General features: G+C 39.8%; 1 protein-coding gene across 2 annotated transcripts in view; it reads right to left on the bottom strand.

Annotated features, from left to right (window-relative positions):
• WDR41 (WD repeat domain 41) overlaps window positions 1-14,882 on the bottom strand; it is a 62,012-nt gene extending 47,130 nt beyond the window's left edge. The window contains exons 1-2 of one of the 2 annotated variants that reach the window (XM_080680282.1): window positions 14,546-14,882; window positions 12,172-12,287 (exon numbers count right to left, since the gene is read on the bottom strand). In XM_080680282.1, coding sequence (XP_080536408.1) covers window positions 12,172-12,287; window positions 14,546-14,596 — 167 coding nt within the window. In that variant the 5' untranslated portion in view covers window positions 14,597-14,882. The remainder of the gene's footprint in view (window positions 1-12,171; window positions 12,288-14,545) is intronic. The other variant, XM_080680283.1, reaches the window with a different exon arrangement.
• Between the last annotated feature and the right edge of the window lie 671 nt (window positions 14,883-15,553).

Here is a 15,553-nt window from a genome sequence, read left to right as displayed (position 1 = left end):
GCACTTTCTAACCCAACAAATCTCTGATTATTTCTGGCAGGTTTATAGCACTAAATAATGCTTTTTCAATGAATAAGCAAACATTAAGGAGTTGCAAAAGCTCTGTAAAATAGATCGTCTTAATCTCACTTTTATCATTATTAATGTATCAATATATTGTCACAACAAAAATAGAAATTTGAAAATTTTTACACCAGAATTTCACCACAAAGATATATTCCTTTTATATTTTTCATGCTCCTGTTCTTATATACTACAGCCTTCAAGTTTTTTTAACTTGAAACCAAGTCTTTAGAAATATTCATTGCCCTAGCCAGTTTGGCTCAGTGGATAGAGTGTCGGTCTGAGGACTAAAGGGTCCTGGGCTTGATTCCAGTCAAGGGCACATGCCCGGGTTGCAGGCTCAATCCCCAGTAGGGGGCATGCAGGAAGCAGCCAATCAATGATTCTCTCTCATCATTGATGTTTCTATCTCTCCCTCTCCCTTCCTCTCTGAAATTAATAAAAAAATTTTAAAACTTTATAAAAATATTCATTGAAACTATATAATTAAATGACTAAGCAAAAGCTATATGCATGAAAACAAGCATAACAAGGTAGAAACATGGTTTAATGAAGACCTACATTAGAGTTTATAGAATGTTCCGTCTTCTTTTCCCCTAATTATGAGACTAATTTATTGTGAGAGTTGATGATTCACTCATTTCTTCAAGAAATATTTATTAAGCACTAACTATAAAATATATATGTATGTATGTGGTGGATCCTAAGAGTAAAGATCAATGAGATAGTTCTTGCCTTTGAAGAGCTCAGTCTACATTACTCAGTAATGTTACAGGGTCCAGATCATGTACCCATTGAGAATTCTCATTTATACTTCTTTCAATTTATAGAAATCATTCCCTTTAAATACCTTGCCTTTGAACAACATATCAGAGAAAGTACTCTTATTTTTGCCAACTGTGGGCTAAAAGAACAGCAAAGCTTCACAAAGATCTATATAAAATAAAATATGTATTTTCATAATTCCTATGTCCATTACCCAAGTGCATATTTAATAGCTCTTATTCATGTGAATTTATTTCAATTCAATCAAAGGTGCTACAGATTCAAATATAACCTTAGAGGACATAATAAAAAGTATAGCCATAAATCTGAACATAAACCCTCCTGTATTCAATATCTACATAACGATAAAGCACTGGAAATATAAAAATATAACATTATTATGACAAAAAAATTTCTGTGGTTAACTAATTACCCATAGTACTTTCTAATACATGATGCAGATAAAATAGTGTATCTTTTTTAAAATAAAATACAGTTAAAAAATGCTTCTATAATACCAGAAACCAGACAAAACTGAAAAATAATGTTTTCATTTAAAATGGATTTTTACTTATCTTGTATGCTAGAACTACTTGAAGAAAATTAGAGATGTAGATTTTTAATAGAACTTTAAGGGAATTTCAAAGCATTTTCAGGAGCCATAGACATTACCACTGATTCTTTCATTACATATATGAAAACATAAAAATTTTTTTCCTTAAGCAAAAAGTATAGAAAAGAAACCAAGATGGTGGCATAGGTAAACACCTGAACTTGCTGCCTCACACAACCACTTCAAAACTACAACTAAAAGACAAAACTGACATCACCCAGAACCACAGGAAGGCTGGCTAAGTGGAAATTCTACAACTAGAAGGAAAGAGAAAAGCACACTGAGACTCAGAGGAGGTGCGGAAGTAAAGGCAGAAGTACAGAGGCGCGCGTGCAGAGAGGGCTGGCAACTGAGTACGCAGCTGGCTTTTTCAATCCGCAGGGAGACACAGCTCCTGACTGCTCTGAACTCCAGTTACGGCGAGACTCTGGGGACCTAGACTCATACGGGGAGAAACTGGACTGTCTGGCAGCGGGTGGAACTCGAGGGCAGCTTTCTCTCAGAGGTGCTTGCAGCAATTACCAAGGGACACTGAGACCCAGGGACCTCTTAGGGCAGGGCTGATGGAAAGCCATTGCTGTTTGCTCCACCCTGAGATTCCGCCCCATCCAACCTGAGCACAGAGGCTTTTGCATATGAATGGCCTGGTCCTTTGAAATCTAAACTTACCTAACAAACTGCAGCTGAGTCAGAGAGACCCAGAACATCCAAAAGAAGGCCCAAGGCCCCACAGCAGCTTGCATTGCTTCACAGCTGGGCACCTCCAAAACCCAAACAAAGAAGAGGAATCTGCAGATCTCTCCGTAGCTCCTGCTGGGTGGCCTCAGGCAGAGGCTAAATTAGCACCTCCGTGGGGATCCAAGAGCCAGAGTACCCAGTGGTCAGAGTAGGACCATCCAGATTACAACTCCTCAGATCCATAAGGGACACACTCAGGGGGCAGACTCAGTGAGTACCAAAGCCCCACTGAAGCAAGTCTTGCCTCATAAGGGTGTCTCCGGCACAGAAGTTCTCCCACTGTAGACACAGCTGATCCTCACAGCCAATTCCTCCCAGTGATACCAACAACAATCAAGGCTTAACTACGACAAGACTGTGCACACAGCCCACAGAGGGGTGCACCAAGAGTGTCCACCTCAGGTAACTGGGGAGGCTGAGCCACTGGGCCCTATAGGACACCTAGCACACAAAGCCACTCTATCAACACAGGGAAGCAACCAAAATGCAGAGACAAAGAAACAGGTCACAGATGACAGAAATAGAGGAAAGCAAATGACTGGATATAGAGTTCAAAACCACAATTATAAGATTTTTCAAGAATTTTCTAGAAAAGGCCGATAAATTTAGTGAGACCCTCGAGGATATGAAAAAGGACCAACTAGAAATTAAGCATAAACTGACTGAAATAAAAAATAATATACAGAGATCCAACAGCAGACTAGAGGATTGCAAGAATCAAGTCAAAGATTTGAAATACAAAGAAGCAAAAAACACCCAACCGGAAAAGCAAAAAGAAAAAAAGAATCCAAAAATAGGAAGATAGTGTAAGATAGCTTCACAACCTCAAACGTACCAACATCCGAATTATGGGGGTGCCAGAAGAAGAGAGAGAGAAGAAGATATTGAAAACCTATTTGAAGAAATAATGACAGAAAACTTCCCCTATCTGGTGAAAGAAATAGACTTACAAGTCCAGGAAGTGCACAGAACCCCAAACAAAAGGAATCCAAAGAGGACCACACCAAGACACATCATAATTAAAATGCCAAGAGCAAAAGACAAAGAGAGAATATTAAAAGCAGCAAGACAAAAACAGTTAGTTACCTACAAGGGAGCACCCATACGATTGTCAGCTGATTTCTCAACAGAAACTATGCAGGCCAGATGCGAGTGGCAAGAAATATTCAAAGTGATGAATAGCAAGAACCTACAACCAAGATTACTCTACCCAACAAAGCTATCATTCAGAATTGAAGGTCAGATAAAGAGCTTCACAGACAAGAAAAAGCTAAAGGAGTTCATCACCGCCAAACCAGTATTATATGCTGAAAGAAGAGGAAGAAGAAGAAAAAGGTAAAGATAAAAATTATGAACAACAAATACATATCTATCAACAAGTGAATCTAAAAATCAAGTGAATAAAAAATCTGATGAACAGAATAAACTGGTGAATATAATAGAATCAGGGGCATAGAAAGGAAGTGGACTGACAATTCTCGGGGGGGAAGAGGGTGTGGGGGGTGCTGGAAGAGATTGGACAAAAATCATACACCTATGGATGAGAGGGGTGGTAAGGGAGGGGTGGGGTGGGAACCGGGTGGAGGGGACCTATGGGGGGAAAAAGAGGAACAACTGTAATAATCTGAACAATAAAGATTTTTTTAAAAAGTATACACACACACACAAAACTCTAATATGTGAAAGTCTAAAGTCCTCACAAATAGAATAAAAGAGGGAAGATTTCATAGTTCTCATAGTCATTTGCAAAGGTAAAACCTTGGTAAATTCTCCCATCCTCCAAATCACAAATAGAAAACTAAACTACACATCAAGTTTACAAGTATCAGAATACTAAAAAATTCCTGTTACTTCCATTGGAGGAGTGGTGGGGTGTTGGGCGGGAGGGGGGGCGGCCACTTTCCATTACCCAGAGCTCAAGTTTCCCTGAAAGAACTACTAAAGAAGTATCCCTGGCTTCTCCCTCTCCCATCTCACCTAATAAATGAGTTTGAGAGAATGAACTGAGCACGGTCTGTTCAGACTCTTCTGGGTTTTCTCTGAGGATTTGTCTGTTCACAGAGAGAAAACATTCTGCCTTGCTCTTGTGTTTAAGGTAAGCCTACATTGAAGTAGGAGGCTTGCAGATGTCTAGTTGCACCAGTGATTCAGTGAATAAGTCTACCTAACTCAGGGTGTCGTATTAGGAAACGCACTATTTACCAAACCACATTCTTTATTCTAATTTTTTGCCAGTTATTATTTTAGTAAGCTGATATGTTCATGTCCATCTGTGTGATTTCTGCAATGAACAAAGTTTTATTTTATACTGAAGAAAAAATACCTTTTAAATTGGTATTTTTATTTCCTCTCTGACAAACATACATCATTTTTTTACATTTATTATTGAGAATTTAAATATTTATAAAAGTGGAAACTTTTTGTATAACAAAAATTCTCAGGTACTCATACCTGTCCTTAATAATTATCAACTCATGGCCAGCACTGTTTCATCTGTACCACACCCAATCCCCCAACACATACTATTTTGAAGCAAATCCCAGTCATTATATTTCATTTCATCAGTAATTATTTTAATACTAGTGACCCAGTGCACGAACTTCGTGCACATTAAAAGGGGATTAATTAGAGGAAATAATTTAATATTGCTATTTGCCCTTTCTCTATAATAGAAGTGTCAGAGATTAAAGAAAATTAGTAAAATGTATACGAAAACCTTCCTCCTGTCAGAGTCTGGGGCACACCATGGGACCCAGAGTCAAGTTCCCTCCCGCCCACCCACATGCACCTCAAAATCGCGTGAGACCCAGACCCGGCCGCCTTCCCCCAATTGAGCTAGATCTAGACTCAGCCAGTCCCACCCTTGTCAAGCCCTGCTGGGCAGGGGGCATAGCCTCAGGTCCCCTGGCCCGGCGCCAGGATGGGGGTCATGGCCTGAGGTCCCCCAGCCCAGACCAGAGCAGTGGGGGTACCTTGAGGTCCTCCATCAAGTCCTGCCAGGTGGGGGACATGGCCTGAGATCCCCTGTCAAGCCCCGCTGGGTGGGGGGCATGGCCTGAGGTCCCCTGTCAAAACCTGCCACGGGGGGGGGGGGGGGAACAGCCTCAGGTCCCCCGGCCCAGCACCAGGAGGGGGGCGCAGCCTCAGGTCCCCCACCAAGCCCCACTGGGGGGGGGGGCATGGCCTGAGTTCTCTGACCCAGCACTGGGGGTGCACCTTGAGGTCCCCCATCAAGCCCCGCTGGGTGGGGGACACGGCCTGAGGTCCCCTGTCAAGCCCAGCCAGGCAGGGGGTGTGGTCTGAGGTCCCCCGGCCTGGTGCTGGGATGGGGGCGCAGCCTGAAGTCCCCCGTCAAGCCCCACCTGGTGGAGGGCACGGCCTGAGGTTCCCCGGCCTGGCACTGGGGCAGGGGGAGCAGCCTGAGGTCCCCTAGCCCAGCACCAGGACGGGAAGCGCACCTTGAGGTCCCCCTTCAAGCCCCACCAGGCGGGGCACATGGCCTCAGGTCCCCTGGCCTGGCACTGGGGTGGGGGGTGCAGCCTGAGGTACCCCAGCTTGATGCCAGGGCAGGGGCGCAGCCTGAGGTCCCCTGTCAAGCCCTGCCGGGTGGGGGGCTCGGCCTGGGGTCCCCTGTCAAGCCCCACAGGGGCAGGGGAGGGCGTAGCCTCAGGTCCCTGCTGATTGCTCGTTAAGGCTCCTTATGGGAACTTGGCCTCAGCTGTGGGTGCAGTCATCTTTGTGACGAAGTGATGGTCAGCATATTCCCTCTTTATTAGAAAGGATATATCTTTTAGGACTACTTACACCACAATCAAAGTTAACAACCTTTAATTCCTTAATGATATAACATGCCTAGTCAATGATCAAATTTCCCTGTCTCAAGTCTTAAGTTAGTTACTGTGGATCTAAGTAAGATTCCTACATTGCAATTGGTTCACATACCTCTAATGTTTTTTTTTATTCAATTGATTCCTTCTTCATATTATTTCCTTGCAATTAAGAATTTATTTTATACAGTTCTCACAGTCTGATCTTGCTAGCTACTTTCCAGTGTTGTCATTTAACAAAATGTACCTCTGTCCCTGTATTTCTGATAAATTAACAGATCTAGAGATTTAATCAGATTCCATTTTTACTTTTTGGTAAGGCCACTTCATAGACAATTTGTATACTCTACCAGGAAACATAATTTCTGGCAGTAGGGTGTGTGTGTGTGTGTGTGTGTGTGTGTGTGTGTGTGTGTGTGTGTGTGTGTGTGAGATATTAACAACCACTGCCTAATTTGTTATTGTATTAGAGGTTGCAAAATTACAATATTCCAATTCTATGATTCTTCCTAGTGTGAATTCTTCTATAAAGAAAAATTTCCTCTCGTCAATTATTACTGATCCCAAGATATAGTTTGTATAGGAAAAGCAGTATACCTCTCAACTTGTAAATACCTCTTTAAGAGACGACTAGCTACCCAGATGAACATGGTTATTTACCTCTAGCTGTTGACTTCAGGGTACATTTCAGCTTTCAAGCCAAAATCATACTCTCAGGTGGGCCCTCAGCCACTTGAATTAAGCAAGGTGGTGGAAGCCACAGGCATATTCTTGGATGACCTTCAGCCAATGACTGTGCAAGGCAGGACAGAAAGTACTAGTTATTTTCATCCAATGCAGGACTCCTCAAAAGGTCATTCTTTTCTCCAGAGCTCCCCATTGGGTTTACAGAGACTTGGTCAGATCTGTATCATAGTCTGAGGCAGCTCTTCTTGTCCAATCCTGCTCCCTTCTCTCCCCTTTCATTGATGTTTTTAATAAACTTTTTGCATGCTTAACTCCATTTTATTGCCTGCTTCCTAGGGAAATCCATCTTGACTATTGATTTCTTTTATCTGAATGTTTGTGGAAAGTTATCCTTAGCTTAAGAATATTTTCTTAAAGACGTAGCATATTACTTGTTCTGTGAACTATCAAACCATACTGAGTTTGTGTAGTTTCTTATGAATATAGAGCTTCACCAGCCATTCTAGGAGCACATTTTTTGTTCTCCAGTCTGGCATTTCATGGGTCACCTAATTCTTTTCCAGTCATGATCACCATCCTATAAAACCTTTTCTGTTTCCTGGAGTAGCAAGGAATGGTCAAATGAGCAACAGAAAAAACTACTCTTAAAATGTGTTACAAACTCAGTTTAGTTTAATGTTTCAAATGCTAGAGTATTATATATAATTTTAGCACTAGAGTATTATATATAATTTTAGCCCAGTTCACTTTTTAGAAGACTCTTGCTGAGTCTTAGCCTTCTTTAGTGATCTCCCAATCAATATGACCCTCACTTCATGTTCAAAAAATACTGAAGAAGAAAAGAAAAGGCAGCTGTCTGTTATGTTATACAGGATTTATTTGGTATCTTCAAAAACCAATCTGAGAAAATTTTCCACTCACTGATTTTAGCTGAGCCACCAAGAAAACAAGAAAATCCTTCTGCAAAATTCTCAATAAACTGACATTATCTAAAGACCTGAAGCGTGAAACCTGGATTACAACAGCTGACCAAAAAACTAGAATGCAATGTCTACAAAAACTAAGTAAAAACATAAAAGTGTAACAATATAATATTTATTTAAGGTATTTTGGTAATTTGACAATGCATAAATAATGTACATATGCAATGATGAAGATAATTCTAAATTAAACTGTTGAAGAATGAAAATGTTAAGCTCTTAATTCTATTTGTAATAAATATTAATAGTTTGTAGATTTTTTAAGTCTTTCTTACCAATAATAATTCTTTCAGTTATTTTTTGCATACACTTTGAAATTAATTTTAAAATAATACACAGATTGAAAGTTCCAAAGGTCTGTGACTGACTGAAAAACTTCATATTTAATTCCATGGAAATTTTGACATAGTAATGACTTGAGTACAAAGAATTAAATATGATTCATGTAGTAATATCTTCACTTTATTGCAAAAAAAAAAAACAAAAAGTAGGGTGTGTTTTTCCCCCATTTATTTTAGACATTTAGATTCACTCTGTTAGATAGCAAACATGACCACAAAGTATTCTCCCTCCTAATGTCACCATTTGCAAAAAGCATTAGTTGCTTCAAGAGGTAGAGTTTATTTATCCACTTACTGAATTTGTGCCAGCTCCTGACTTACTTTAGCCAATAAAACAACAGCAAACAGTATACAAACAGAGATTTGAAAAGTTTTACGTTGGGGCTTGCCATTTTGCTGGTATTAGAAGTCCCTCATCATTATGTGAACAAGCATTGGAGCAATCACATGGAGAGAGACCCCAGTCATTACAACTGAGACCATTTAAACTGCCAGCCCCAGCCAATCTACCTGTTAAGCACAGATACATAACTAAACCTAACCAAGATAACCAACCATGATGCAGATGAAAAAAGACACAAAAACAACCTACCCAGTGAGCCTAATCCAAATTGCCATCCTGCAAAATAGTGAACTAAATATATAATGGTTGTTTTAAACCACTAAGTTTAGGGTGATTTTTGACAGAAAAATAAACAGATAACTGATGTAATTGTCTAGCTTTTTGCTGTTTATAGAACATTTACTGTATCATACATGAGCACCACTGTGAAGAAACTGTAATCAGATATCAGCATTTGGACAAGGATCATTATTCTACAAGAGGGCCTTTTCTGGAGTCTTTTTCTAACTAGGTAATAAGAATAGCTAAGAGGACATTTCTGAGGGCAGATGGCAATGAACATGGAATCTTAACAGTTAATCTATATAAAAAGTTAAAGACCACATCCTGAAAATAAACTACATATTTTTTACTTAACTTTTTTAGGCAAAATGATTTGAGGATTCCTTAAGGTTCAAATACTAGTGATTATGGTCTGACAAATTATTTGAGAGTTTTTTTTTAACCTACCTACAAATGTACTATGGTAAAATATGGTACAAGAAAACTTGAACTGCTCAAAATCCTATCTTCCCAGAAATGTTTAGTTTCAAAGATCTGACTAAATAAAATACAGTATCTTTTAGTACTCACCAACAACAAACATTACCAAAAAGGCTGAAGATTATTATACTATGGTTAACATGTTATAATTTGTTTGGCTTATATCACAACAGAAAAATAAAGTTGATAGACTAATAATATATATGAGGTGAATCTTCAAGCAAAAGTTGAGGAGTATCTTGTCTATATATATAAAAGACTAAGCGACCGTTCGATCTTTCGACCAGTAGCTATGATGCGCACTGACCACCAGGGAGCATATGCTCTGAACAGTAGGTTAGTTTGCTTCTGGGGTCCAGCCAATCAGGACTGGGCGAGATGGGCCAGACATGCCCTGGAGCACTCCCACGGTCCCTCCCCGGCCCTGACTGTGCATAGTGGGGTTCTGGATTGCGAGAGGGCACAGGCCAGGCCGAGGGACCCCAACGGTGCACAAATCCATGCACCAGGCCTCTAGTCCTATATAATAAAAGGCTAATATGCAAATTGTCCCTACGGGCGGGAGTTCAACCGATGGGGAGTTAGACGTACACTGACCACCAGGGAGTGGTGTGGAACATGGCAGGCATTGGCAACATGGCGCTGGCAGCAGGCAGCAGTGGAGGTGCTGCCAGCCCCAATGGGTCCCAACAAGAGCAGGACTGCAACAGGAAGGTGGAGCAGGTAAGCGAGCGACACCAGGCCAAGGAGGGTGCGAAGGGAGGCCCCGGCCAGCAGCTGGGGGACAGGAGGCCCGGCCGGCGGTGGCAACAGGCAGCCAAGGGAAGGGAGGCCCCAGCCAGCAGCCAGCAACACTGGGCCTCTAGTTGTATAATAATTTGGCTGGACTCTGTCCCTGGTTTCTGAAGGAAGCTGGGCTCCTCAGACCTGACCTGAGTTTGTACTAATGAGGTGACCCAGGGTGGGCCCCTAGACAGTTTAAGGATGGGAGCTAGCCATGTGCAAAATATGAACCATGAAATTAGAGGATTGGGGCTTTGAGCCATAGATATCAGCCTGACCTCAAAACTGGGGAAGGAAGAGAGGCTCAGAGTTTGAGTGAGCTTTCTCGTTGGTGATACACACTGAGGTGCTAAAGGGTGATGGATCCTGAGTAATAGAGTTTACATTTAGGATCTCCGAGAACTTGCCCTATTTCATCTGGCTGCTCCTGATTGTACCCTTTATAATAAACTGTATAGTGCTTTCCTGAGTTCTGTCGGTCATTCTAGCAAATTATAAGGGGGAAGTGGCAATATATAGCCAGTTGGTCAGAAGTGTGGGCGGCCTGGAAACCCTGGAGATTGCAGCTAGTGACTAAGGCGAGGGAAGTGTTGTGCAGGACTGTGCCTTAACCTGTAAAATCTGACCTAACTCCAGGTAGTGTCAGAATTGCATTGCACATGGGAAAAGCAACTAAATACCAAAGACATAAGAAAAGCAGATAATATGCATATATGGACACAGACAATAGAGTGGTGAAGGCCTGGGAAGGGTTGGTGCGGGGTGGAGAGAGAAAAAAAGAAAAGGGAAAATAAATATAAATAAATAAATAAAAGCTAAAGGATAAAATAATTACAGTTGATCTTAGCCAAAAGGCCAGAAGCGATAGGGGTAAAATAATTAAAAAAAAAGAAAAGCAGAGAGAAGACAGGTTAATAGACAACAGAAGTGATAGTCACGTTTAGGAATAATCACAGAAGCAGTCACCCATGGAATCAAAAATGAAAAAAGAGCCCGGCTTGGCTCAGTGGTTGAGCATCAACCTATGAACCAGGAGGTCGCGGTTTGATTCCCGGTCGGAGCACATGCCTGGGTTGCGGGCTCAATCCCCAGTGTGGAGAGTGCGGGAGGCAGCCAATCGGTGATTCTCTCCCATCATTGATGTTTCTATCTTTCTCTTCCTCTCTCGGAAATCAATAAAAATACATTTTTTTTTAAATGAGAAAAGAAAAACCACACATACACACACACACAGTATTAAAGGCAGAAGAGACAATTAGAGGTGATAGTGGAAGAATTCATAAGGACAACAGAAATGGGGTAAGGGAGTTAAGATGGCAAGCAACTTAATAGACTAGGGACTCATTAATTCATTTAACAACTACCTATTAATTGCCTGCTACATGTTAGGCACTGTGCCAGGTACTAAGGATATGTGGTGAACAAGAAAAACATAGCTCCCATTCTCATGAGGTTTACATTGTAGAGGGAAAGATAAATGTTAAATTGTGTAATTATTATTGTGATATTTGCTACAAAGGATAAGAATACAATTAAATAAGAGTTTAATAAACAGATCAATAATAAGTTAAATCTATAGTCCTAACACCTACACACCTTTATATCTATTTGTAAATATGATATATGTTACCAAAGTAGTACAGAATAATGTGCATTTTATTATTTTTAATTATAGTTGATGTACAATTTTATTAGTTTCAGATATAACACAGTGACATTTATATATCTTATAATGTGATCATAATAATTCTAGTAACCATATATCACCATAGTTATTATGACATTATTGAATCTATTCCCTTTGCTGAATAATACTAATTTTAAAGGGGTTTCATCAATAACAAAAAATTCAGATTAAATACTTACCTCACCTTCAACTAAAAATATTACATTCCCTTAGGTATCTGATACTTAAACATTTCCCATATTTGTTTGTCAAATTTAAGTTCACCTCCACCCAAATGTTAAAGTCATACACTTCCTAAAAAAACAAACAACAAAAAAACCACCAAAAAAATTTGAGCTGTCAAAAAAACAACAACACAAAAATAAGGATCAAATCATCAGATATGACACCCTGATTTCTGAGCAAAAAAGACTTCGGATATGCATTTCATCAAGATTCAGAGGTCAATTTCTACTAAATGTTGCTAATGATCAGTTTTGAGATTTTTAGAAGAGATGGATTAATTCTGAAGTTGTTTTTTATATAAAATTCCCTAAGAACTCTTTCCAAACAATAGTTAATTGAATAACTAGAGTTTCTTACCTGTAGTCATCTAACTGTACCAGGAACCGTACAATATCATGATGAGCTTTCAGTACAAGCAGTTCAGTGTAGGGGTTCTGGGTTTGTTCTTCACCTATTGTCTGTAAAGGAGATTTCTTGTATTGGAAAAAAAGCCAAAACAAAAGAGAAAGAGATAAAATGATTTATGATAAAAGGCATACTGCAATAAAACTGCATGGTATACATCTAAAAATATAAGATTTAAAAACCTGTTCTAATACTACATAAAGGGTGGGGCAAAAGCAGGTTTACAGTTATTGGCATGGAAAATAATAAATAATAATACAAGAATAAACTCTGTGTTTCGTATACTCACAACTGTAACCTACTTTTGCCCCACCCTGTATTATTTCCCCTAATATCAACTGCCAATTTAACACAAAACATTTTTCTTACCATAAATCCACACCATAAATTTTTGTGTTTTCAAGTCACAATAAATTAAGAAAAAGGGTGAATTTTATTTTATGAAATTATATTTCAATAAACCTGACCTAAAAAATTAATGAACCAATCCAACTCAGTATTTTTAAATGGGTGTTTCTCAATTGAAACTTGGCACAAACAAAACTGCAGGTTAAAGGGGTAAAATATAAAACAGACTAAAGTAGTGCCTAAGCCCATTATAGGCACTCATTATGTTTGCTGAATGAATAAAGGAAGAAATGAAATCATTTAGAGTCAATGAATTCAATGAAATCAACTTTAAAAAATAACATTGATAAAGATAATTACTAACATTTACAGAGTATTAGGTGGCATCCCATATGTCAAACACTGCAAAGCACATATAACTCAATAACTCTGTAAGGTAGGTCTTATTAACCCCATTTCTGTAGTCAAACCCACTACTATTTTATAAAACCTCTGTTCTTACCCTCTAAACTGCAGTTTTTTTAAACTTTACACTATTGACATTTTGGACCAGATAATTCTTTGTTAAGGGCTGTCCTGTACATTGTAGGATGCTCAACAGCATTCCTAGTTTCTACACATTAGATGTCAATAGAAATTCACCCCACCCCAAATTGTGACAAGCAAGAATGTCTCAAGACATTGCCAACCATCCCCTAATGGGCAAAATTATTCCAGCAGAGAAACACTGCTTAAATTAGAAGCTTAGATTCAAAGTTCTTGCATAATTCAGGGCAAATCATTGCTTTGGATAATGTACAAATTCACAGCAGTTATAAAACTGAAATACTTTTACATAAAGAAATATACAACTTAACATGCATAAGTGTTTTCCAAAAAATTCACACCAAAGCAGCATTTTTTTAAATTTATCGCATCGCCCTTCTAGCAGTGAAAATCAAAAGTGAGAATTCTGAAAACTATATACTACTTTCCCCAAATGAAAGCTTGTCAGGTATGGCAGAATTAGTTAATCAAATTCTATGATTCATCAAATAATGAGGCCTATACAGAATTGTCATATATATCCTATGTGGACTACTCAACTTTCCACAATTCTCCTATAATCTTTAGGATGTAAGCCTATCTTAAATACACCTAATTTCAAATAAGAAATGCTTTTAAAAAAAAATAGAGAATAAGCTTCAAGTGCAAAAATATGAGGAAGTTAAGACTGAGAAGTAAGGTTTCTGGATTTACAACAATCCAAGTTTCCTATTTTTAGTAGTCAAAACATATTTTCTATGAGAAATAAAAGGAAATTCAGCACAAATTATATTCTTGGGTGGCATATGAAATAAATTCCAGACATCAGTACTTTTAAGTTCCAAAACTTTTATATTCGCAACATTTCAAATATAAACCTCATTACAATCTATTCAATTATTCAGTCCCAGGAAGAAAGCGTTGACTATGGAATGAAAAATAGCAATTAATTAGGAAATCATTTTCTTGACTTTGAAGCAAAATATTAATTTTAAAAGTTAATTACATCTTTTTTGGTTCTTGTATAAAAACTCAAATCAACTTTATATTTCCTGAGCAATTAGGGGAAGTGACACCAAGTAAACGAAAAAATGTAAAGTTGCAGTCACCACTTGTTTCTAGCACGCAGGTCGGATACTTTTTTAAATGGATATGAGACTTAAGTAGGGAGAAGACTGAGTGTCCTTGAGCCCGTTGTTGAACCACATCAGCTTCAGTTTTCTCACCGTTTGGAACAAAGACACTGTATTTAAACTCTCAGGGTCTTAGGAGAATCAAAAGTACAAAGTAGCAATAATAAGAGGCGCCCCTGCCCCCAACCCAACCTCCTCCACCCGAAACCGGCTTCACAACACGCAAGCCCCTCCTCCAACATGGTCTCCACTGTGTAGACTCAGGATCCCAGCACCCACAGAAGCTTCCGCCGGCAGGCAGGCTCCACCCAGGGGTTTACCTCTGCCAGTCCCTGAGGTTCTCGGCTTCCCCCGATCAGCCATCGCAACATCAGGGTAAGGCCTTTTGCCAGGCCCAGGCCACAGTCAGCCCGAACTCTGCACTGGCCTCTGCCTCCTCCTACTTCTCAGGAGCAGAACGCAATGGAGCTGCTAATACTTGCCGTCCCAGAAATGCCCACAGAACGTAGTAGCGCAAAGGAGAATCCACAGAAGCAGGAAGATATTTGTCCCCCAGGCGCTGCCGTACCGCCACAGAGGCTTGGTTTGCAATAGCCACTAGAGGAGCTGTAGCCCAAAGCTGGTGGGGGTACGGGCGAGACTTCAAAGGCTCTAAGTGAGCAGGCGCAGGGGCGTTGCCTACTTTGCACGCAGAGCTTGGGTAGCTTGAGCGGCCCCTGGTGGATGCGTATGGCACAGCACCTGAGTCCGGCAAGCGGGCTCTTACCAATTAATAGTTCCCTCACATCCTTACTTGGCTGGAGGACCAGGAGCTCTTCAAGAGTTGGCTGGAGAAAGGGCCGTCCACATCTGGACTAATCCAATGGCACGTGTGTACACCATAATAAATCTGGCCAACATTTTGTGTACTATAGTACAGATACTGTTCTGAGGCTTTACATAAATCCTCACAGTAGCCCTACTAGTATAGTCCCTATTTAATAAAGAAACTGAAACTCAGAAAGATTAGGTAGTTTGTCAAAGGCTAACAGCTAGGAAGTGGATACACTGAGATTGGTACCCAATCTCCAAACTCCAAAACTAGTGCTCTTGACTACCCTGTACTGTCTAACCCAGAATATCCCTAAAGAATAGAGGACATTTCATCACTCCATTTTGACTACTTGACTTTCTTAGGTAGTCAAAGGGCTATGGTTCTCTACTCTGGCTGCATATCATAATTACCCAATATGTATTTTGAAAAATATATATTCCTGGCTTATACCTGGATTCATTCAAACAATCTCTATGGTTAAGACATAGGAATCAGGGTTTGGGGAAAATTCCTC

Source organism: Plecotus auritus, assembly GCF_963455305.1.
Source record: "Plecotus auritus genome assembly, chromosome: 7".
In the NCBI taxonomy this organism is placed as follows: domain Eukaryota; kingdom Metazoa; phylum Chordata; class Mammalia; order Chiroptera; family Vespertilionidae; genus Plecotus; species Plecotus auritus.
Note: the sequence above shows the minus strand (reverse complement) of the source record. Positions and strands in the feature narration are given on the sequence as shown.